The following is a 25,511-nucleotide window of genomic DNA, read 5'->3' as shown; positions in this document are numbered from 1 at the left end:
TGCCCTAGGTCTAAAGATAGTATGTACCATGCCCTCGGGTACAGCACTATTTTAGTTATGCAGGCTGCTATGACCTTTGAACAGCAGGATATACAAACAGGAATTTCTACAATGAAGGAAGCTTTGCAAACCTGCCAAAGGTAAGCCCAAGCAATGAACTTTTGTAAGGTACTTAATCCACGAAGTGTTCTTTGTAAGGTGTCCAGCTGTCTATAAGCTTTCAAAGCAGGCTACTGTCAGTATGATAGTGATCTAAATTTGGAAAAGTGGAGTAAGTCTCACTATCCAGTTATTATGGGTGAGGATATATTTCCTAGTGTTACAGAAACAACTGACTTGTTGGGTCTAGGCATGTATGGCCTCTAAAGTCAATTAAGTGGTTGATTGGCTATGTGGACCTACATGGAAGCTGACACTATACATGATTGAGCTGCCTGAGCTATTTCAACCTGTGAGGTTTTATTTTCCATAGTGATCAATGATTTAAAAACTCCATATTTTAAATTTTCTCTTTCATCATGAAAATACTTTTTTAAAAAAGCAGTTTTCAAAGATGGACCCAACAGTCTAATAGAAAAAAGCTTGTACCAGAGCAATTTATGAATTAGTTACACATGTTAAGTGTTCAGCTTACCTTAAAAATAAAGGGCTACTATTGTCATCAAGAATGGTCTGAACCTTTTGCTTCTGGTCTTGCTTGGGTAGAAATGAAATAGGGTAGAAAATAAAAGTTATTAGTGACCTTTTTTCTTTTTGTTTTAGATTTTTTTTAAAAATAGAAAATTAGTTGTTGAAGCTAAAGTGCTTAATATGCCTCTGACAAAACCAGAAGTGACTGCTTTATTCTACTGTACCGGTTCTTCATACACTGGTTAGGCCATAATTTATCATGAATAGTCTCCAAAGATATAGCTCCAAATGTTGTTAGTTTAGACATTTAACATCACCTCCTTAGCAGTGACAAACAAAAAAAGGAGATGGGACAACATTATGAGATACTACCCGAAGAAAATAAAGGGTCAGCAGTTTCTGCCTCTTTCAGGTGTGCTGTCAATTTCATCTGAACTGTTTAGTATGTCTGAAAATTAGGTGCGCCCTTGTACTTCTGATAGTTTCAATAAGGGCCTCCATCTCTGCAGGATACAGACTTTTTATGCATAAGTGCTCTGGTCTAGTTTGTCACAAAAGTAATAAAAATGCAAGGTAAGGGTGATCAGACACTCAAAGGTGAAGAATTGTCAGAACTACATGTGCCTTAATTGACCATTTTTTGGTATGCATTACATTAACATCCTATTGTCAGGATCCTGAGCTTTTCAATGTGCAGAAGAAGTATTTATAATTAATGACTTCCTGGCTTACAAAGTACATTCTTTTTCTGAATGCAGAAATGTTTCTTTAGCTTCTTCATAAAGCTGAGTATTTTAGTACAGCATTCCAAAAATGTATTTGTTACTATTTACAAACAAAACTAGCAATTTATAACGTGGACAGTTGAGATCGGTTGAAAGTAAAATGTGACAGTTTTGGCATCATATCTGGCATAAAATGCTGTAAAATACTGAAGAATGTATGTTTTCATTTATGTTGAAAACAGAGCTCCTTTTGGTTATTTTTTTTTATTTTTAATTCAGAGTTCAAGCTTAGGAAGCGTAAGAAAATAATTCATAAAACTTTGAAGTCCAGTTCAAATGACTGGCCTGGCATCAGAGACACAGATGATGACCACTGCAGCTGGTCAGTGGAAGTGAAGTGGAAGCTGTTGTACACTTAAAGTAGACTAAATGCATGCTTGGACTATCAGTTAAGGTTGGATTGCCTAGATACGTACAAGCGGCCATGATTAGACTACTCAGAGAATTGCAACTATTGGCAAATCATCACTTTACTGAGAATGTCTATAAATTGTGGTTGGAAATTGTTATGAATTAGAAATAATCAAGTTCAAGTTTGCACTGAAATGTTCGTGCTGTGTGGCTTTTTCTTCCATGCACGACTGATTTAGGTTCAGGAAAAGGAGCACAGTGGTGGAATCCTTGTCCAATCTAGTTTCTAAACAGACAGCGGAACAGCTGAGTGAAGGTAAGTGGTTTATAGTACAATTAAAATAGCAAAATGAAAAAAGCTTAAAAACACCATACTAATTTGTAGTAATATGCTTAACTCTGTAACTTGACCAGTGTCTTACAATAAAAAATAAAGAAATCACCTGTGTGATATTTTTTTTTGAGTTTGAATGCAGAGCTTGTGAAAATGGGGGATTCAGCTGAATTTATTTTTTGTTTGGCTCTGAGTGTGTATGAGTTAAAGGAATACCTTTCACAACACATTGTAGGAATGAAAAGGGATTTCCTTTCCTTTTTTTTTTTTTTAATACTTAAGACAACTTCGAAAAGATTAAGAACCACTAATGCTGCAGATTACATCCCTATCATTAATTATATTGAAATCTGAATATATTAAATTTTGCGCTTGTAGTTTTGCCTTAAGGTGTTTTGGGAAATGCTATCAGTATATTGTTCATGGCTGTGAAAATGCTGATCTCCTATTTCTGATTTGGGCAGAATCAAGTATGCATTTTTTTCTAACCTGACACAAAAGAATCCTGTTTAACACCAGGCACATCAAACTCACAAAGAGTGCACTGTACATAGAGCGGCCTTGTGCATGCGGCTGGCCTTGCAGCATGAGTGTGGAGTAATTTGTGTCATGCATGTTAAGTCAAGTATAATTTAGTGCTGCATGAAGACACAAAGTCTGCCTGGGTCTTTTAGTCTGTTAAGCATGACTTGGCCAAAACCATGACTTAGGAAAAGCCTGAGCCACAGTGAGTTTACCATTCATCACTAGAAGTTTTTTCTAAGACATGGGGGGAGGGTTGGAAGATGTTGTTGTTTGGGATCAATGGAAAGTACAGGAGATCAGCCAGCCAGAATGACAAGTAGCTTTTGCCCTAGGCTGAAGTCAGCTCTGGAGATCAAAGCTTTTGTCTGAGGAGAAGTGAAACAGAAGAATTCTGCTGGGATTTGTGCTACAGCTATTATTTAGCAGTTATCAAAACAGCAACAGCAGAATCCTGCTTTCTTTTCTTGGCAGCATTTTATTGGTTCCATTGACCTCAAGAAGAGAACTTGACACTAACTTTGCTGACTAAATAACTTTTCTCTCTTATATAGAGGAAATGCATGCTGAAATCTGCTATGCTGAATGCTTACTACAGAAAGCAGCTCTCACCTTTGTACAGGTAAAGTAAATTATTTTGTATCTCTAGCAGTTTAATGGGAAGATGTTAGTACTTGTAAAACATTGTTCCTACAGTAAATAACTGTATTTAAAACCTAAACTTTTTCCTAGTGAATGCATGTTATTTCACGGCAGTGATAGAAGATACAGTAAATGCTGTGCTACCCAGAAACCCTTCTCTTTGTTTGTATGAATAATCAAAGATGTTATTGATACCCAGGAACCAAAAACCTAAGGTGTGTTGCAGTCTTGCACAGATGGTATGTTTGAACGACTTGCATCACATCTGATGATGTTCAGCACTTGTTTAGAAAGATTTTCAAGTATGAGGAAATGTCTTGTTTGAAAGTGAAAGTCGTTTTTTTCACGTGAGAAGGACAGTATGTTTCTCATCTAACAAAACTTCAACTGGTGCACACTTGTCTCCAATTCAGTATCACTCTCTAGGCACTTTTGCCATGGTGTCAGGAACAATACACTAATGAATGAGTGTAAAATGAGCATGCCTTAGCGTTGCTGAGGTAATAGTGCACAGAAAGATCTGGTGTTTAAGTCTTGTGCTTCTCGTTTAACTTCTGGTTCAGGGACTTCATGCTACAGTGTTTTCAAATTCGATTTGCAATTTGATTCCTGAAAACAGGAGGTGTTATACTTCTTTTATGTATGTGTGTGTTAGAAATGTTTAATGAATGTATTTTAGATAATTGCTTCAGATAAAAATTACGAGAAAGAGGCAAGGCACAAAGATACTAAGATCAAATGGACCTAAAATGTTAATCTGGCAAAGCTTTATAAACCACTTAATACAGTACTTTCACCAGAAATGTGAGGAAATATTATTAGTGGAATGCCAGGCCTTCCTGGCATTTTATTTTTGATGGCTAGTACATTGTGGCTTTACTTTCATTTTTCCTAGAGATTAATAAGGATATATGTCGGGTAGTAAATGTGGTTACTATTGATCAGCAATGGGAATTCATCTGTTCAGGGGATTCTTCGGTTTGTTTTCTGCCAGGTTCTGGGCTCACTTGTGTGTCATATCGGCATTTCACAACTTTCTAAAAAGATCCTGCAGCACCATCTGGTGGACAGCTTTCTTGTTTCATTTATATGCATTGGAAATTCCATTAGAAGTAACTCGTCACTTCTTTTTTACCCCCTTCTTAGAATTTTTAACATGCACCACGGAAATGTTTCGTTGACTACTTAAAGCAAGTGTAATGTTCAGTCTTAAGAGATGAGTCTGATAACTGGAAAATATTTTTAATACTTTGATTATTGTTAATTTAGAGATAAATGTAAATGTAGCTGGAAGATTTTTATGTATGTGTTATATGTAACAGCTCAAAGCACATTTTTGTACAATTACACTTTTTTCTTCCAGGATGAAAATATGATCAACTTTATCAAAGGTGGCCTCAAAATTAGGACGAGTTACCAAATATACAAGTAAGCCATTAGAAAACAGTTTCAGTGTTGGTATAAGCAGGTACAGTTGCATTAATGCCTCCAAAATAAATATTTTTATAGCAATCATAAAAATTATACTTCATATAATTTCTAAGTTATGTTTTCCCTTCTCTCCTTTTTTTCCTGTATCAAAAGAGAATGTCATCAAGTGCTACAGATGACTCAGGGGAACAAAAGCAAAAATGAAACTCATTACCAGTTTGAAGGAGGAGTAAAACTTGGAATCGGAGCATTCAACTTGGTATGACTTTTTAAGACTACAGAAAGGCCCTTGGGATAATTCTGTAGGATTTTTTTTTTCAGATACAGTACTGTAATCCTGCTTTAAAAATTACACATTTGCAAAATGGAGATACAGACTTTGAAGATTTTATACAGTATGAAAACAGCAGTGGCTTTTTGTGTGCATGCTTCTAGGATCTTTCGACTAACTCATTCATAGTTGTGTTTAATTCTCTTGGACTAATTTATGTATGTATTTCTTGAGAGGAAAAGCAGCTACATCTACCTGTGTGTAGCAGGAACATTTAAAATGCTGATGCTGTTAGTTACAGGATACCTGGATTGACTGCTTTTATCCTCACACCCCCATGTATACTATTCTTTTGCTTCAGTGGCATACTGTAGGTTGGCATAGATAATTAAAAATTCAGAAGAATGAGGAGAATGAATGTCATGGCAATGGTGAGAGTTGTTTTTTGCTGGTGTATTAATTCCTGTATCATTCCAGACTAGAGCTGGCCAGTTCCAAGTATGGTCAGAAGAACTCGGTCTGCACCTGTCTGTCTTTAAAACCCAGACAACTGGTAGATGTCTATGTTCATAAGTGCTCTCACCTTTCCTGTTCTTCATGAAGTCTCCTCAGTAGGAAGCTTAACAGAAAAAGTCTTTGCTGGGCAGGATGTATTAGGGTGAATTACCTTGTAATGCTTGTTGGAAAGGTGTTGTGACCTTCAGAAGTTTTCTGCTGTGTAGGATGTAGAGAATGCAGTTACAAAGGGAACAGCAAGTGGATGTCATAGAGGGCTAAAGTATAGGAACAGTAAGTTAGTATTTCTAAAACAAGTATTCTTGCTGATCTGCTAATTCAGTGCTCCCACAGTACGAACAAGTAGAATTTTTGTGATACTCTTGTCATTTGGTTGGGAGTAAAGGAATATGACAACTGTAGATTGAGTACTACTAAAATAGATAATACTTTAATTGCAATTTACCTACAATTTTCTAACAACTCTGATTAGATGAATACAGAAGAATCTGTCACAATCTGAAGAAGCACAGCTGGACTGTCTTGCTGTTTCCATGCTGGATGATCAAAAGTCTGGGTTTCCTTGAAGGTGTAGGCTGGTTGTATATTGTTGATCATGCATATCTATTTTCAAGTTCTTTTGTGTTTTACTCTTTCATTAATGTTTAATGGCATTTGATATAGTAGCTGGCATTTTTGGTTTTAGTTTATGGTAGTTTTACCTTTTTTAAAAATGTATATAAATATTTATCTTACTCTTGCTTGAAATGTATTTCAGATGCTGTCACTTTTACCTGGAAGGATCCTCCGACTTTTAGAATTTATTGGATTTTCTGGCAATAGGGTATTGGATCTGATGCTTGTTTTTTCAAAGTAGTCTTTTCTCAGATATGACTTTAAATCCATTCAGTCTCTATATTTCACACTAAAAGTATAATCTATATTTTTTATTGTTTTTTTAGTTCTATTAAAAGATGAGAAGTGGGGTATATGATGCAGGCATAAAAGCATGTATGGTGATGTTCTGATCTTCAATAACCATGGGAAATGACCAGTCTGCTTCAGAGGGGGGTTTCAAATTGTGATTTCCTTTCCTTTCACTGATCCTTAAGGAGAGGAAAGGAGAGGATATCAGCTTTCTTTCCTAGCCTGTACAGTCAGAAATTAATGTTCTTTGTACCAGTAACCAAGGGGAGTCTCACAGTTTTACACTTTTCTGCCCACAATTGCAGCCCATTTCTTTGGGAGTAGGAATTTCTGAATAGCATGTGTCACTGTGGAATCTGAGCACATATTTTCTCATCCATGAAAAAGTATTTATAATCATAGCCTTGTTTTTATAAACCTAGCCTTGTTTTTTAAGTATCTTACAGCCCTTTAAAACTCTTTCTGGTACCCAAAATAGGTAAGAAAAATAGTACAAAAAACCCAACAACCCAACCAAAGCAATCCACAGAATTATATGTAACTGAAGTTCAAGTTATTAATTACATAGTCATCATATGGTTTTATCGCTGTTAGTTTGTCCACAAATACGGTTCTGATAATTTAAAATTAGATTTCAGTAGGGACCTGTTCATTCTCTTTCTTCCTGTGAAAGACCTGGTTCAGGCTGAAGCTTTTCCATAGTGCACTTTTTTGCCTTGACTGAAAAGGCAATAAAAGCTGAAAGGAAAGAACAAAGAACTTTAGAGTATCACCACATTTTTTATGGTGCTTGAATTCTCCTGTAACTCATCAAATTGCTGTGCAGTAAAACTTCTGTTAAGTTAATGCTTGTTTTGAGGCAAAACTGTTAAAATCTGTTATGTTTCTGTAGAGCCACTGCTCTTGAGCAGGGAGGATCTGAGCTCATCTCAGCACCTCAACAACAGCTTGTCAAAGCTGTCATGCAAGGGGCATAAACTGGAAAGGGTGGGAAGAAGTTTGATATGTTGAGCTGAGTAAGTTTCCTTGAATCTGGATTCCTTTTTTGAGCACACACAGATTGCATTGTAGTTTCTGGAACCAGTATCTAGAAGTTGGTGTGTTGGTATGTCTAATACTTTGATCAGAACCTCAAAACAGTGGCTGACTTGATGGAAGAGAATTAAGGATAACCAGGTGTTTCCATGAAGGAAGTCTTGCTGACAGGTAGCACTGGAACAGCTGAGAGAGGTTCTCACTGAACCTAGATTTAAAGACATTATTCTAAAAGGCTCATAGCCAGAAAATCATAGGGAGGGGATGTAGATCTGTGTGTCTGCATGGTCAGTGCGGTGTTCCTGTTTTACCAGAGAACTGAAATGCATGGGTAATTTTATGTAGCTTAATCTTCTCTTTGCTGAGTGCTATCAGCTGTGGCAGAACTGTTTTGGTAGAAGGCTGTGTTGGATCTGAGGTAAAAGTGCTGTTTTACAAAATACTTATATCTGAAAGGAAAACTGAATTTGGGGGAGCCAGAAACTATTAATGGTAACTGTGTATACTCATAGTTAATTCTGCATGTCTTTGTGATGCTTCTTAGGAGCTGGGCCTCTGCCAACTACGGGAAGGCGCATCTGGCAGCAGTTTGAGGGCCATTCTGTGTACTTTCACCCTGTTGGTTTATCATACTTACGTCTCCTTAATCCTTGGTGAGACCCACTGTGAGCTGTTCAGTCATGCTACGCATTGATAAATATTTGGATTTTTTTGAACTCAGTTTCAAAACTGTGGCCAATTAGCTTTGTAATAGGAGATTACTGTATGCTTATGATATGAAACTAATATCTCTGACAAAGCTGTCTGCAGAAATAGTGAGGGTAGATATCGTTGTATCAACATCTCGTTCCATTTGCAGGGCTGTGTCAACACGCAACAGCAAAATATCACAAAACACTTCCAAATTCAGATAAGTCCTTATCCATAAACTAATGTCAGATGTTGTGAAAAGTTACCTCCAGAAAGAAGTCTGTACTCCCAAACAATTTACTTGGAATTTCAAACATGTAGATAATTAATTGCTTTTGCCACATGAGGCTAAAAATCACCTTTAATCCATATGTATCTTTGACATATATTTTCACATTCTTTAGTTTGGAAGTATTTTAGCCCTTGTCCCTCAGGCTCATCAGGAAATTAAGGAGAACTTCGATTTCTTTTAGTATTACCTGTACTTCATTACTGAGCTCAAAATTAGGAAAGGAGGCAGCTGAGGAATGTTTTCTTAACTTGCTAAAGCAATTAAAGGCACCTAAAAATATAATTAGAATATATAATGGAACAGTTTAAAGATTATTCATATATTCTATTCTGTTTCTACTTAGACATTTACTATCCTAAAAAAAAAAAAAAAAAAAAAAAGGCACTTAATACTTTCAGGACAATTCATTTTTATAGAAACACAACATGATGAAATAATTCTGCTTTTGTGTAAAAGCAGTCAGTCTTCTGTTAATCTATTAATCCAATAATATGATTTGGAAACCAAAATCTTAATCTAGGAAACTCATGTGTTTTAAGTACATTGAGGTTGGTTTGTTATGTTTTCTAGGTACAGGGGAAGCCAACCTTCAGGAAGCAGACAGTCTCCTTGAACCCTACCTCCAGAAATTTCCAAATGTATGTATTTTCAATGAGTTTTGTAACAGCAGTGTACTTCCCTGAGCTTAAAATAGTAACTGGGTATTTTTCTCATCTCCTTTCAAGGGTTCCATTATTCTATTTTATGCTGCCAGAATAGATATACTGAAAGGAAATTTTGAAAAGGTAAGTGATTTTTTTGTTTTTATTTGTTCAGTGTTCAACTTGGGAAAAAATGCCCAATTCATCTAAGTAATTTATTTTAGTTGGATTGATAGTTATGCTCTTATCCCTGTTCGTGTTCAGTGTCAATACTGATTCCAGCTCTCAAAGTGAGACTGAAAGGGCAATTTATCTCATTTTACTAGTCAGGTGTTTTCCACTTGGGTGTTCGGTAAGAATTTGCTCTGTAATTAGACATGGCTCTCACGTGGAGTTGTAATTGAGCCGATTTTCATCCTTCTTACTTCACTACATTGTAGGCGCAGCTGAGGTTCCAAGAATGCATAGCAGCCCAGCAAGAGTGGAAGCAGATCCATCATCTCTGTTACTGGGAACTGATGTGGTGCTACACCTTTCAGCAGAACTGGCTTCAAGCATATCGGTATGCAGATCTGCTCAGCAAAGAGAGCAGGTGGTCAAAGGTAAATGGGCAGGTGGACGTTGTTATGATATACCAGTAGCCTCTCTGCAGTTGAATTTATGTTAATTCACACAGTAAGCGTAATGTTTCTTTTCTTCTGAAACCTATAAGCAAAGACACAAAGGCACCAAAATGGTAGGTTTAACTGGGTGGTTAAGGAGGAGTTTTTATGTCACATTCTGAAGCACTAGAACCAACACTTCAGCCCTTCTGAAAACAGAGGTACTTCTCACAGTTGTGAGAAAGAGGGAAAGGAAAACTGTTAACTTGCATCTCTAGTCAAGTTCTAACACTCACTAATAAAACTTGGCTGAAGAAACTGTGTGTGTTCGTTAAGTATAAACAGATGAGAGCATGCCTACTCAGCAGATGCTTTGTGACATGAAATGAGAAGGCTGCTGGAGGCAGGACTCATGAGAAATGTTGGGGTCTCTACCTTTTCCTTGTAAAAATGTTTCTCAAAGCATGAGCCAATGACAATGTGCAAATAATTTGTGATATATTGTTTTGTCTGTTGTTTGTTCCTTTCTAGATTACTGTTTTATTATGCTTGGTGGAAAAGGGGATATAGCCAGTTCTTGACAAAAGGGGAAGAGAACAGTATGTTCAACGTGAAGTGCAAATGTTTTGAATAGAATTGTGGATGTTTCTTTTTCTCTGCAAAGTCCAGTTATTGAACTTTCTTTGAATCAGTACTCAGATATTTTCTTCTGGATTTTTGGGCATGTCTCTACACTTAACAGATCATATAGTAACAGTAACAAGTTTTGGAATAGTTATGTCATTTAACCTCATCTCTTTCAGTGATTTGCATCATAATTTGTCCTGTTCTTTGTGGGAGACACCTTCAGCATTCTGACTAGCTTTTTTAGAATATTAATAAATTATAAGAATAATAAATAATTAAAATAGAGCATAAATTATGTGACAGAGAGAATGCTAAACTTACATATTTCCACCTGCCTGAGAATTACTGGAAACACGTCACTGCAGCAAGTGGTACGAGAGATTTGAGTCCTTAGTGTATTGACTGAACACAGCAAATTAGATGTGGTAATATGTTGCCATTTCTTTTTGAAATAGGCAATATATGTATTCCAGAAGGCAGCAATTCTGTGTATGCTTCCAGAGGATGATTTGCAAAGGACTGGTGAGGACATTGTATCGTTATTCAGGTAAACATTTATAAAGCAACGAGATACGCAGTCTTTCCCCCATATAAAATTTTTTGACATGAGTATCATTGTCTTGTGTGACAAACTGTCTACTTGCAACAATCAACTTTTCAGTTTTTCTCTTTGCTTTTTAGCATTAAAATCTTTAAAGTGCTGCTTTTCTCAGCAAACTTACATCCTACAACTGCAGTCTAAGTGGTGTGAAACCATTTAAGATGTTATACTTCAGAGGTGAAAGGCAAATTTTACTAACTGAAGTAAGATGAAATAGAAGTTACATAAAGCAACTACTGTTTTCCATTTTCCCTCCTTGTAGACAAGTGGATGGTCTAAAACAGAGAATTGCAGGAAAATCTATCCCAACTGAGAAGTTTGCGGTAAGGAAAGCTCGACGCTATGCAAGTCCTCAACCAGTGAAGCTGATATTACCTGCCTTGGTATTTATGCTTGCTTTCTTTTCATCATTTTCAAACAAAAAAGAAATAAGTATAGGTTATTATACAGGGAAAGAATAATATTATCAGGTAGTATGTGTCTGCATTTTTAAAATAATTTGTTTAAAGAATTATTGCATTCATGCAATGGAATTTTTGTGAAGTGTGCTTGGGGCTTGATCACGCTACCAACTATTAGCAGTCCACAACCAGAGCCAGATTTTTGATGTGAAAGCTGAAACATACAGAGAATGATTGATGTTGAGGCTGGAAGTCAGCTTTCAGCTAGAAACCTGTATGGGTTTCTAGTCTATGTGTACATGTTACTTAGTTCAACGGGACTTCAGTCCTTGTCTTCTAAACTCAATAGGAAGTTAAGGAGTACTTCACCACTTTCTGTTCCTCTAGTGAAAATGAAGACATGTGGGTGTGGGGTGGGTTGTGTTGTTTTATTTTTTCTTATATTGAGTCTGAATAGAATGTGCAGAAGTTAATGATACTTGACTAATGCTATTGTGGTTTCCCATGCTTTTAACTGCAGAGGCATTAGTAGTGCACAGTCTGTTTATGTGTGCACAGCAATGATACTTTGCATATGTGTATACTAAAATATTTGTATATGGATAATTTAGCAACAACTTTTGGAAGACAAAAAACATAATTTGAGAATGAATTTATTATGTTAAAGCTCACTGATATAGAAAGAGGAGTCCAAAGAAAACTAATCCATCAGTTTTAGAATTTATTGTGTATTCAATTACATGTTAAAGATACAGTACTATTCAGTTGTGAGTATGTATCTTGCTGCCAAATCCCAGCATAATTTAATAATTTGTCCATCATGGTTAAGCAAGAATAAACATAGTGTATGGTATTACTGCAGTAAGCATAAATTAGACAGGACTACAGAGTTGAAATGATATATGAATGAAATAGCATAATGTAGTTGATAAGTGTCAAGAACACTACTTCAGATTTTGACAGAACCATTTCTCCCTCTGAAAGCCCACATAGTTACATCACAAATACAAGCAGAAATATTCCAACAATGTCTTGTATCAGCTTCAGAATGACATCAGGCTTCACATTTGAGGTGTGATTACAATTAAAGTACAGTAGAACAAATTATACTCTGTGTTTGTGATGACTAAAGATATTGGCAAAGTTTTGTACTGGTTAGCATGAATTCTCTCTGTGTTTTCTCATACTTTTCATGTGGTACAATGTGATACTTAATGCATTGAAACAAGCATATTGCTTACTATTGTACTGAAGCATCTGGGAAGGATTTTTTTTTTTAATTAAATTTTGTGGGAATTATATTGGAAGTGTATGTTGGATGTGTATTCTGGAACCACATTGTTATCTAGAAAGTTTTATCTGCTTCCAGCGTTGCTCCATATGGAAGGTAACTGCCTGTAGATTATAGCATCAATATACAAACACATGCACAAGTGTGTGTTTGGGTGCACACATATATATATACTGTATCTGTATGCGTGTGCCCACAGACACACACACAAATTTATCTGTAATACTGTAGAAAGTAGCTACTTTCATCTGCTGCTTTAGCTTATATGGCAGAGCCCTCAAGCTGAACCTAAAATACCCATTTTTGCAGATGTGTTACGTGGGTGCTGGTAAACTAATCATAAGATAAAACCTGCTCAGTTTTGGTTTTTAAAGATTTATGAAAATCCATGACGGAATCCGTTGAAAAGGTGTCAAAACACCTTTACGAAGTAAACCCAGGTTAACTTTGCCCACACACATTCAATGCCATTTTGCCTCCCCTATGCGTAGATACTGTCGTGCAACTTTGATTAAATGATTATTAAGGCAAATGTCACTGTCTTTTTGTAAAGTTGCATGTAACTGACAGAATTACTTGTACTCATTGTGGGTGGTGATTTGGAGTCATACGAATACTCTCATTCATGGTCTTCTCAACAGTGAGTGTTGTGGCTTTGAAACCTGTCATATTGTTTAAAACAAGTTTTTGTAGGCAGCATTTTTATATACTCAAAATATTCCATAACAGCCTTCCAAAGGACACTCTTTAGTTAAATATTTATGCAATTCTGTGACTGTCTTGTTTTGGGTGTTTTTGTCAGGAAATGATGTATGTCTGGAATGGCTTTGCAGTTGTGGGCAAAAGAGCAGACCTCACTGAAAACTTACTGGTAACAATTGAAAAAGAAGAAGCTGCTCTACAAAATGAAACTAGTAAGTGATCAGTTACAATGAAATGAATAAGCTGGTAAGAAATACTGACATTTTTTCTTTGCTTCTGTCTGCTAGTGTTCTGTGAGGTAAGAGTTGGACACACTTGGACAGTGTGCTGTTAAATCTGAATATGGAGATTTTGGAGCCAGGTGAAAGTTAGCAGTCGTTCTTCAGTACGTTCTTTATCTGGCTTGATTGGTGCTGCAGAATACAGAAAACTCGAGGATGTGAGGTTATGAATTACAGAACTTTACTGATTCTTACTGTGACTTTGCAGTCTCAGAGCATTCTTGGAGCATAATATGCTAATTTTTTAAATGTCTGAAAAGTACTTTTTCTAAACCAATTTATACCACACTTTAATACAGAGGACACTGCATACTGAGCAGAGTATGACTAAGTATAAAGGAAACAAAAAATTACTATGCATGAGTCTGGTCTTTACTTTCTGGCAAATTAAAACATGTTCGCTAGCTGCAAAATAGACCATGTTTAACAAATTAAATTTGACCATGGTTTTAGATCTTGCTGTATTTGAAGCATAGATGTTCAGGATAATGTTTAGAGAATCAGTCCATAACTTAAATGAACTTAGGTTCCATTATTACAACAGGTTTAGTGCAGAAGTACCTGGCTTTATCAGGTGGGTGCTGTTATATATCATGTGAGCTTCTTGGTATATTTCTGAATTCTTCCAGAATGAATAAATACTATCTTTTTTGCACATGAGACTTTTTTTAATGGTAATTCACTAAAAATAATTTCTCTTGAACCCAGATTTGAATCACACTTAATTTAGCAAAGTTTGTTTTGTCACGTATTAAAACATTAATTATGAAATGTAAAAATATGCCTAATTATGATTTACATATAAACTGAGGTGATGCATCAGAAGTTATGCAAGGACATACAAGAAATGCATAGTGGTAAAACCTGGATAGTATAGTAAACTAAATGAGTAACTTGCAAGGCCAAGACTAAATTGGGCCCCTTCATTTTTTTATGCTGTTACTCACTTTTCTGCAGAATCGATAGTATGCCTTCTAAATCTGAAGCGTTTTCCCTCTTTTTGTTGTTGTATTAAAACCAAAAAGTATGAATATGCAAGACACCTGCAAATAATGTTCCCATGATTTCTGTGCAGAGGGTTCTGGCGTAAGTTTTTGAGAGCCCAGTGCTGTATCATGCAGAGGCTCAGACTGTAAGCACAGATCAGTTGTAACAGTGAATTGTATTTCCTATTAAATTCCTAAGCAGAGATGTACAATGTGCCAAAATAAAAGGAACAGAAATAAACCCAGTATGTTTTTCTTATGGAAATATGGAGTTTACAAGTAAGATGTAATCTGGAAGCATATTTGGGTTTTATGCTTTCTGTATCTTGTTTAGTAATAACTGTAGTCAAATATAGTTTTGTTCTGGACTTTGTATCTGTGAGCCTGATGTGCTTTTAAAGATAGGGACTCAGACAAGATAAAGGCTCTGATTACCAGAATTGGTGCTGAATTGAGACCCAAAGAAAGTGATTAAGGCTATTAGCAGAGTGTGGCAAAGATAAAATATTATTTTGAGACAGCTGTCAGTACTAGGTAGCTTTAAAGAACTGCTAAGGTGATGTAAAAAAGTGTGTTAATTATATACAAAGGTCATTTAGGGATTGAAACTACTTGGAGAGCTGTTGATACTTCATTCGCTTCAAGTGAACAGGCACAGCAAGGAATCTGTCAAGACAGAGCTGAAAATAGAGATGGTAGAGCAAACAGATGGAAGATATTAGAAATTATTTTGTTTTCCTCAGCATTTCCGGAAGTCTTATTTTTCCACAGTTGTCATCTCAAAGATGCAAAGAAGGAATTTATAATTTCAAGAAAAATTAATTTCTTTTGTGTTTTATAATCCTGATAATGATATTTCCTCTGGTATACAGAACTGCAGGAAGGTGGTTCTCCCACATTTATTGCAAGGTTGTCTGTATTAAATTGGGCTGAGCAATTACTGTCTTTTACTGTCAGTGTTTTGGCATAATAGCTTTTCTTCCTGAGGGAAATACCAGGGAGATACTAGTTGTTAAAGGCTGGCAAGCTTTTACTGACATCAGTGCTCACCCCCAGTAATTTCAATGAATGAGTCCTTTAGGAGTCACGTGAAACCAACACCTTAGCCTAGCAAAACAGGCTGGAGGAAATGCAAAATACTCACCCACTGTGCTTCTACCTGTCACTAAAAGCGCAGTCTTGTCAGTTATTAACTGTCGATACTGTCTGGGTTTAAACCCAGACAGAAATAAGCCTGAATGTACTGGCAAAGCATTTCACTGATTCCTAAGATGCTTTAGCCTTGCACGTTTCAGAACTGTTTATGTAGGATTTTTTTGGCAGACTATTAAGTAAAAAATTAACGTGACCTTAGAGAGCTGGTAATTAATTGTAAACAACATGATCTGAAGGGAGTGTGTTTTGCTTCTTGAATTGTTAATGTATGTGCCACCATCTGTCTGTCCATATGTGTTTTCTTTCCTTTCTTTTCCTTCCCTGCACCCAGCAAATGCTTTAAACCAAGGCAATAAAACAGGACCACGCATGTTAAGGTTCTATTTCTGAATTGCTTCACAAAAGCTCTTTCCTCTGACATTTTTAGTCCTATCTAACATAAAACTTTCTTGAATTTTCCAAATATTATACACTACTAATGAAGCTTCTTCATCGTTAAGAGATGATGGGAATACTAATAAACATGGTTTCTTGCATTTACTGCTGAATAATGCGTCTGAAAAGTTCTGCAGGACAGAGTTCTAGTGTGTTCTTGTGCTTTTCACATTGCTGCTGTTGCTACTGGATGTCTGCCAGTGCTCTGCAACAAGGGAGGCTATTAAGACAATGTAGTGTGGAGGTTTTGGTCTCATTGTAGGTTTTGCTTCCTGTTTTGGATGCTACAAGTACAGAAATCTTTACCTGTTTTCAGTTTATGCATGCTTTGTGCTGACTTCCAGATACAGAGGACTGGGGAATATCTGGATATTTAGATGTCTTAGCCTGTATCTTTAAAACAAAAGATACAGATGTTATGCACACAGCTTCATTAGTAGACAGTATTTAAAATTGTGCTTGAAGGTTATGTGTTTTTTGAGGTATAAAATCTGAGAAGCAAGGTTCTGAGTCTGCATATATATTCCCTACTGAAAATCTATTTTTCCTCTTCATGAGATGTCTTCAAATTGTTTGATTTATCTTGCTCTTACTTTTAGATTGCAATGAATATTATATGGATGATGTGTGCATGTTGCAGTTACTGAAGGGCCTCTGCCTGAAACACTTGGGAAGACTCATGCAAGCTGAACTGTGTTTCAGTAAAGTAATTCAAAGGTAAAACGACATAAATAGACTTTTAATCTCTGTTTTGTCATTTCGGCTAAAATTTCTGATACTTTTGTAGAAGCCATCATGTTAAATTTTGAATAATAAAACTTCAACATCCTGTTAAGGAGCTAAAATTAAAATACCTCTGAAAGTAGTTGCACAACCACAGAACTCTGCTAAGATTTTTCTACAGCAATTTAACACTATATTTCTTCATATAAGTCTGATGATTTAGACTAAATACATCAAACTGATGGGTAACACATTTATCTAAATACATTTGGAATTATTGTTGTATTTGCAGAACTATAAATACAAGTAAAGATAATTCACATGGATTTCTTGGGTTTTTTTTTAGGATTTTAGTACTTCAGTAGTTAATGTTTCTCTGTGTAGGTGAGAAGTTGGTTTTGTTGCTGCTCGCTGCTGTTACTTGTTTTAAATGAAAACTTGAGTTTCCTGTGTTACAGATTTATCAAATACTTCAGGTGTCAAATCCATATCTTCTGTAATAACTTTTTTATATAACACTGAGCAATGTACTGATTGTAGCTGTAAACTTTTTAGAATTTTTAGAGTAATTAGGCTGCAAAAGCAGTTTTTACATGTGCAACTTTTCTAATAAGTAATTCAGAAAAAAAAAGTATTTAAGGAGAATTTGTAACATGCAATTCTACTGCTTACTATTATTTTCTTGCCATCTTCCCTTCTCTTGCAGTTTCTAAGATTTCAAGTGAGTTTAGTCAGGGCAGTGGGGTTTGATTGCTTACAAGTCAAAGAAATGTTTCTGAAAATCTTGCTCCAAAGGTAGTTGACACAGTGCAGGCTTTTAGAGATGAGACATCTCAAAAATTTTCAGACAACACTTCTTCATAAAGTGGGTGTTTTGCATGGGGAGGAGGAGAGGTTTTCTGGTAAATTAAATATGTACATTCTGGTCAGCTTTACTCTCTCTGTTTCTTGGGCTGCAGCAGTGCATTAAGACATAAGCACTCTGCCTGCATTACAACACACTTTCTGTGCATCAAGGCTTGTCTTGGTGGATGAACTTCCTCTTTAGAAGTGTTTCTGTCAAAATGTTGAGAGCTTTTCCAGTGTTTGTTGTGAACTTTTCCACAATATTTTCTGCAATATTGGTTGATGTTACTCTATCTGGATAAGAATCAAAGAGGTGACTAAAAGACACAGGAAAGGCCAAGATGTGTGATGCCTTCTTTACCTCATTCTGTAGTGGCAAAATCAGCTTTCAAGAGTTTAGATCCAGGAAACCTATGGGAAAGTTTAGAACCAGAAAGAATTACTCTTGTGGAGGAGGGTCAGGTTAGGAAAAGTGTGGACGAACTAGACATACATACATCCATGGCAACTGGACTTACCAAATGAAATTGTCATATATCCATGAGTGCTGAGGAAGCTGGCCAATGTCATTGTGACGCTCCATTATCTTTGAAGGGTCATGGCAATTGGGGAAGTTTCTGAGGACCAGATAAAACAAATGTCACCTCTGTCTTCAATAAGGACAAGAAGGAAGTTCTGTGAGACTGTAAACATGTCAGCTTCTCATCAGTCCCTGGGAAGGTGGAGTAAATAATTCTGGAAACCATTTCCAAAATCATGAAAATCATCAGGAGTAGTCAGCAGGGATTTATGAAGGGGACATCATGCTTAACCATCCTTATATTCTTCTACAATGAGATGACTGGCTCAGTAGATGAGGGGACAGCAGTGGATGTTCTTCATCTTGAGTTTAGAAAGGTTTTTGACACTGTCTCCCACGATATCATCACAGGCAAACTGATGAAGTCTCAAATAGGTAAATGGGTGGTGAGGTGGGTTGAAAACTGGCTGAACTGCTGGGTTCACAAGGCTGTGATCAGTGGCATGAAGTCAGCTGGAGGTCAGTCACCAGCTGAGTTTGATACTGGGGCCGGTAGTTTGTAACGTCTTCATTAAGATTATGGTACAGAATGCAACCTCAGCAAATGTGCAGATGATACAAAGTGGGAGGAGTGTCTGATAAACCAGATGGGTGTGCTGCCATTCAGAGCAACTTAGATGGGCTGCAGCAATGGGCTGACAGCAACCTCAGAAGTTCCACAAAGGGAAGTGCCAGTCTGTACCCCTGGGAAGGAATTAACCCATGCACCAGTACAGGCTCGGGGCTGACTGGCTGGAGAGCAGCTTGTCAGAATATGCCCTGGGTATCCTGGGCATCACAGTCAACCCCAAGTTGACTGTGAAGGAGCAATGTGCCTTTGCAACAAAGGCAGCCAACAGCATCCTGAATTGTATTAAGAGCAGCATCATCAGCAAGTCAAGAATGGCGATCCTTCCACCCCCTCAACACCGGTGAGGCACCATCTGGAGTACTGCATCTAGTCTTGGACTCACTGGTATGAGAGACGTGGGTCTAACAGGACCACAAAGATGGTTAAAGGATTGATGCATTTGTCATATAAGAAGCTGAGAAAGCAGGGACTGTGAAGCCTGGACAAGAGAAGACCTGAAAGGGTTGCCTGAATGAAGGGATTTTGTTTTGGTTTTTTTTTTTAAAAAAAAAAACAAAACAAGTGACAAAATGAGAGGTAACGGCACAAACAAATACAGGAAATACGGCACAAACAAATACAGGAAATACGGCACAAACATAAGGATTTTTTTTTATTGTCAAGCTGGTCAAACACTGGCACAAGTTGCCCAGAGAGACTGTAGAGTCTCCATTGTTGGAGATATTTGAGACCTAGGTGGACACAGTCCTGGACAGGTTGCTGCCATTGACCATGCTTTGAGCAGAGGACTGGACTAGATCTCCAGAGGTACGTTCCAGCCACAGTGATTCTGAGAATTTCTTGTGTTGAGGAAACATTGAATTTTCTTAATTCTCTGCTGATTTGTTCAGGCAAGCTAGGTGTGTGGGAAATAGTATTTGTATTATACTGCCTAACCTAATGAATGTTGGTTTTATCTCAAGTTATCTTTTTTGGTGTGTGGTGTTTTTTTTTTTAACTGTAAGTCACACAATAGGGTCCCAGTCTTGGAATTGTGTTCATGGTGGCTTGGGTAACATACCACAATACAAAAAGAAAGTAGGAAAGAATAGATTTTTGCTCCTAAAAGGTCATGTTGGCAGTATTTTATATCCACTCTTTACAGGTGTAATTAATGTGCACAGAGTTAACCAGTAGGGAAGGTTCCAGAGTGTTTTCTCTGGCCATGTGCTTTTACAGGCAGTGATTGCATTTTAAAATCGAGTGGTTGCTTGAGGAAAGGCTGCAGTTAATCATTTCTGTATTTTTCTGGTTTTCTAGTGAGAAGCAAATAAAATATGATAGTTATTTGGTGCCATTCACCTTGTATGAGTTGGGTCTTCTGTACAAACAACAGGATGAGAGAGAAAAAGCAGTAAGATACATAGAAGCTGCAAAGTAAGTGGAAATTTTTATTTGTATCAGCTTGTAGATGAAGAATAACTGGGTAACTTTAGCAGTGAAGGCATGCGCCTTTTCTTTCTGCCAGCCCCTTTGCAAAATACTAGTTACAAGTCTGTGTTTGTCACTTGAGTTGTCTGATATAGTTGAATTTTACAGTTTCAGGAAACTGTCCTTCAGACCCAGTGGAGTAGAGAGTATCACACAAGATGCAGTATAAAGGGAAAATGTCTCCTTTTCATTTAGGCTTCAGAGATGCTGAGGCTCCACTGCATGCATGGAATGGAGCAGGAGAGTCCAGAGAAAGGATCTATACCACCTGTGTCCCAGAGAGCAGCTGTGGGGCTTACATCTGCTGCGCTAAAGGTGTTAGTGGGAGTAGGTTGAAAGCCAGTACGCTTCTGACCACCTTCCTTTTTGCTTTTACATCCTGTCACAGAGGAGCAGTAGGGAGCTAAATTCACTGTACAGCAGTATCTGTAGATTGTAGTATGGGGTAGAATTTGCCCCTTGTGTGTACAGAAAAGTGTACCAGTTGTGCAGTGGTGTGGTAAGTGTGAGTTAAAAACAATCTCCTAAACCCTTTTTTAGAAACATAGTAGTTTTTTTCTTTTTGTTTGTTTGGATTGCATAATGTGATTTCCCTGTGTTTTATTGCTCTGCCTGAATTGTGTTTCAAAGCTGAACACACACTGTCGGCTACCAGCCTTTCTTTATTGTAGACTTCTAGATTGTCTTTCCACAGCAAGCAAGTAATTGGGAGGGCTGCTGTAAGAGTCAAAATAAGTGAAAGAAGTAGTAAGACATGGACTCAGTTTATCAGGACATTTAATTATTAGTACTGTGTAACTTTCTGCTCAGTTTGTGGATGTGGCTTTAAATGTCTCATAACTCCTCTGTGTATCAACCTCCCTTTCCTGTTGAAGGAATGAAGGCTGTTACCTTTGGTGCTTCAGTGCATGTATGGAGTAGAAACAACCCAGGCCAAAACCATTTTTCTTAACATAACTTTATTGTTTGCAGGAACAACTACAAAGAATACTCTATGGAGTCCAGGTTGCACTTCAGAATTCATGCAGCACTTGACAGCTTGAAAGTGTCACCTGCTTCAACACCTTGAATGAGGAGGGAAGCTTTTAATGCATAGCCTACGCAATCTTTTTGCAATCTTTTTTTAATCACGGAAAAGAAACAACTGATGATTGTATTCTGTCATCTCTGCTTTGATGTGTGTCATTCCATTAGACTGTTCTTTTTCTGTATAGTACATATACTGTAGCTACTTGATACTTTAAAGAAAAACTTATATTTTATTTGATAAAAATAATTTAGTATTTGACTTGAATGGGGGATATTTTAAAAAGTTGATGGTGCAATAAAATTTAATGCAAACACTTTATTTTTTTATATGAAAGCAGATGCTGGTTAGACAGTAGAACTGGTGATAATTTCTGCATTTTTTTGAAGGTCTGATATTCTGTAGTACACTTGAGACCTTTGCACTGGAACAAAAATGCAATGTCTGCAGATAACCTTACACACATTTGGCATACCATATTCTGAAATTTGTGTTCCAGAGGAAAAAATTCATCAGCTTTAACTTAATTTCATTTTTGGAACAAAATGAACCTCTCTGAAGTGCAATATTTTTACACTGTCAGATAACGTTAAGCAGGGCTACAGGTATAATATAATGTCTTTGCAGGTCTGTTTCACTCAAATTAAGTGGTTACAGGGGATATTTTTCAGCCATAAAAAAGAAGGTCTTCTAGAGACGTTAAGATATCACGTATTCTGCATTCTTGCCCTAAAGCAGAATCAACGGTCTTATGTTGTTTCTGACAGAATTGTTTAACCTGCTTTTCTTAAAAAAACCTCCAACAACTTTGCACTGAGAGACATCCTAGACTTATACAGGATGCCTTTCCCAGTAGGAAAGCACTGGGAAGTTTTTCCTGTCTACTCCAAATACTTTTTGGCACAACTGAAACAGATTGCTTCCCATCTTCCATGCCATGGATCTGGAGAAAGATTGTTCTTTTCCTTTTATGAAACAGTCTTTTAATATCAAAAGATTAGCCCCCTTATTGGTATTCTTTGTTCTTGGATTCCAAACCAAATAAATAAAAATTTGAATAATCTATTTATTTTCCTAATAATGGAAATAACTCATAGTAATCCAAGTTGATTGTGTATCCAGTTTTATACTTATCATTAAGAAAAAGTGCATATTCTAATCACAACTTTCTACCAAAAATGGGTAGTAAAATTGAGACACAAGTGCATGTATTTTTCTTTTAATATTAGTATATGAACATCAGTATGAAATTGAGGTTCCCAGTTCATTATATATGCAGATTCTGCTAGCTGTCTATTCCTAAAAATAAGAATATACTTGATTTTTATTTAAATATGCACCCAATGACTTGTTCTTTCACCAATTATTGCAAAACTTGCCCATTTCTATATTTTATTAATGCCAGTATATTGACTTCTGCACAGTAAATTCATAGTAACTATGCTCTTGTATGTGAATCTGTGCCCTTAACTCCCATCCAAGAAAAAATACAACAAAATAAATAGGTGAAAAATGTGTCTTCAGTAAATGAGTAACTGAAAGTTTCTAATTAAGCAATCAATATAATGTAAATGCTGTAGTTACTCTTCTCAGGTGAGTCTTCTATGACTTTATAAATGACTTGAGTCGTTTAATTGCATATAAATCTGCAATACAGTGGCATATTTACAGGTGAAGTAAGAGTTTGAAAGTACGAGCTAAATAAACATAATGGGTCTTTCAAAGTAGAAACCTGATCCAAAGTCTGTTGTCTGCACTGGTTTGGATTTCTGCCTATTGTAAATGCATAACTAAATTATTTGTGTAAAATTATACACATGTAGATTTGGAGCTTAGATACCTGAGACAATGAATAGCTGAAAAAATGCAGCATGCTTGTTTTAAAATATATTCCATTGAATGTAGCTAAAATACAAAAGATATTTGTCTCTTTGTCAACAGAGATTAGCTCTAATTACTTTCCCATTTATATGTATCTGATTATAAGCTGTGGGAAGCAAAAATAAAATTATGTATGTTATATTTTCAGACAATACTTTTAATACTGCTGGGTATTTATTTGTATGTTCAGTTTGGGATTATTTTGGTTTAAGCGGATTAGTGGGTTGTAGTAATCAACTGGGACCACTTGATTTTCTCATGAAAGGTGTTGAAAAGTTTTCAGTAAAACTTCTGTAATTTGATTAAAGTAGTAATTCACTGTACAGAGGAGTTAGAACTGGGACTACAGACTCTCAGGATGGAGCATGAAGTAGTCTATGATACCTTGTTTTTGTGGGGAGTGTCAATATTTTACGGGTGATTTGAAATGAAAATCACAATTAACGAAAAGTAAACAATGAGCAATGTGTCATGTAGCAGTGTACTTTTTTTTTTCACAGACTAGAATACTGACTGCACAGAGTAAAAGATACTTTTTTCTTCAGTTCAGCCTTCCAAGGTCAATATTAATGCCCTGTGTGTGTTATGCTGTCTCTTTTAAGATCAGCCTTTTTGCACTAATACAGAGAACAGACATATCAACACAAATTTGCAATACCCTCTGTAGTGTTTGAATGCCCTGAGGTCCCCAGTATAAGTCCTTTTTACAGCTTGTCTCCTTTTCTGTGCTGCTGTTCCAAATTTGTTTGTTAGAAAGCCTAATTGATCAAGAGTCTTAGCTGTATTCTGGACTTTTTCTCCAATTTACTAACAGTGGAAATATAAATGTATGCGTGTGATTTGTAACCCTTCACATAAGGTAGGTCTTAGTAGAGTTTTAGAGATGCTTTTTCTTCCAGATGCTGCAGAAGTACATGTCTCCCCAACACAATGCATCTTTGATGCAGTATTATTTAGTATATTATGTCCAAGTTAAGTGATTTGTAGCTAAGAGTTTAGATGAAAATTCCGGCCTTTGTTTTTATTTTTCATTTTTTTTATCCTGCTGTATACTGTACTGGGCCTTAAATGCAACTCTGATTTAGTCTTAACTACTTTTTATAATCTTCACCTCATTTGCTCTTGTTCCATGGGAATTTTGAGTAATGTGCTGAAACTTTGAAACTGAGCAGAGCCGAGCACTTAACACCTATGATGTTATAACCTCTCTTGATAATAGTAGGAATTGAAATATATACAATAGCAAAGCTGAGTCCTTAATTTAAATATGTAAGTTTAGCATTGCTTGCTTATGTTATGACAAAAGGTCATTCTGATCTTTCTGATACTAGATGTTTGGGTTTTTTAAGGTAAGGAATAATAAAGAAGCCTGGTTATAAGACAAAATTTCTCATTGATTAAGAAATGTCTACTTAGAAAATATCATAGAAAACTTGTCTATGCATATCATTCAAGTGCTTATTCTGTTGGTGAGAGATCATTGTATTATGTTTTTTAAGTCCTAGCTCACCACTTTTTAATAAAAACTGAAAGACATTAAAAGAAAGCTAATTAAAGATTGTTTTATGCCTGTTCTAATACGCGTGGGTAGCAGCTGTAGTTAGCACCTTACAGCCAGGACAATGTACAATAATCAGATCCTGTTGTTTCTAAAACGCCTTGCCAACTAACATGTAAAAGAAGTATTTTCTTGTAACAAATCCAGCTTAGACTTTGCAATTATTTTATTACTAATACTAATGTTTAGTGTCCTTTTGTTTCTATATATTCTGACACTGTGTAGTTCAACAGAGAATGTTTATATTTGCTCTGGTGGTGCGGTTCATTTACTTCTAAACTGTTGAGGTCTGGACATGTTCATATCTGGTACTTGAGTAAAACCAAGGTCAGAATAATGGAGGATGAAGGATGGTGAAATATATTCTGGTTTTAAGAGCATACAGAAATGTTCATTGTGATGCATTGGAATGGCTTCTACTTCAGAGAAATAAATCACATTTTATGCTTGTGCTACTGAGTGCTGAATTTGGCATTGCATTCTAGTTGTGCAAAAAGAACCTTCAACTGAGATAGATCAAAACAGTATCAACACAAAAGGTCTGATCTCAAGTTTAAATGTGCTGTCCTGGACATATAGGTATTCTTATGAAACCTATCTAGGCTGAGAGGTTGTACAAAACTGTCAAGCAGTAGGAGAGAATAAAGGGTCTTTTGAAATATAGACTCAAGTAGTTATATTACATTTACTTAATTTCTCACCGGAGATCAATATCACCTTTAAACGGC

General features: G+C 36.3%; 1 protein-coding gene across 6 annotated transcripts in view; it reads left to right on the top strand.

Annotated features, from left to right (window-relative positions):
* Positions 1-25,233, top strand: part of TTC39B (tetratricopeptide repeat domain 39B) — an 82,857-nt gene extending 57,624 nt beyond the window's left edge. For 5 of the 6 annotated variants that reach the window (XM_080371859.1, XM_080371863.1, XM_080371860.1 and 2 more), the window contains 16 exons: positions 9-140; positions 2,006-2,082; positions 3,177-3,244; positions 4,628-4,692; positions 4,849-4,954; positions 6,240-6,305; positions 7,968-8,076; positions 8,976-9,043; positions 9,131-9,190; positions 9,487-9,648; positions 10,731-10,822; positions 11,139-11,259; positions 13,371-13,482; positions 16,727-16,844; positions 20,147-20,263; positions 21,290-25,233. In XM_080371859.1, the coding sequence (XP_080227985.1) occupies positions 9-140; positions 2,006-2,082; positions 3,177-3,244; positions 4,628-4,692; positions 4,849-4,954; positions 6,240-6,305; positions 7,968-8,076; positions 8,976-9,043; positions 9,131-9,190; positions 9,487-9,648; positions 10,731-10,822; positions 11,139-11,259; positions 13,371-13,482; positions 16,727-16,844; positions 20,147-20,263; positions 21,290-21,386 (1,570 nt within the window). In that variant the 3' untranslated portion in view covers positions 21,387-25,233. Of the gene's footprint in view, positions 1-8; positions 141-2,005; positions 2,083-3,176; positions 3,245-4,627; positions 4,693-4,848; positions 4,955-6,239; positions 6,306-7,967; positions 8,077-8,975; positions 9,044-9,130; positions 9,191-9,486; positions 9,649-10,730; positions 10,823-11,138; positions 11,260-13,370; positions 13,483-16,726; positions 16,845-20,146; positions 20,264-21,289 lie in introns of those variants that run through there. The other variant, XR_013924837.1, reaches the window with a different exon arrangement.
* The last annotated feature ends 278 nt before the right edge of the window (positions 25,234-25,511 follow it).

This window comes from Falco punctatus (assembly GCF_963210335.1).
Source record: "Falco punctatus genome assembly, chromosome: Z".
Taxonomy (NCBI): Eukaryota; Metazoa; Chordata; class Aves; order Falconiformes; family Falconidae; genus Falco; species Falco punctatus.
This window is presented reverse-complemented; position numbering and strand designations above follow the sequence as displayed.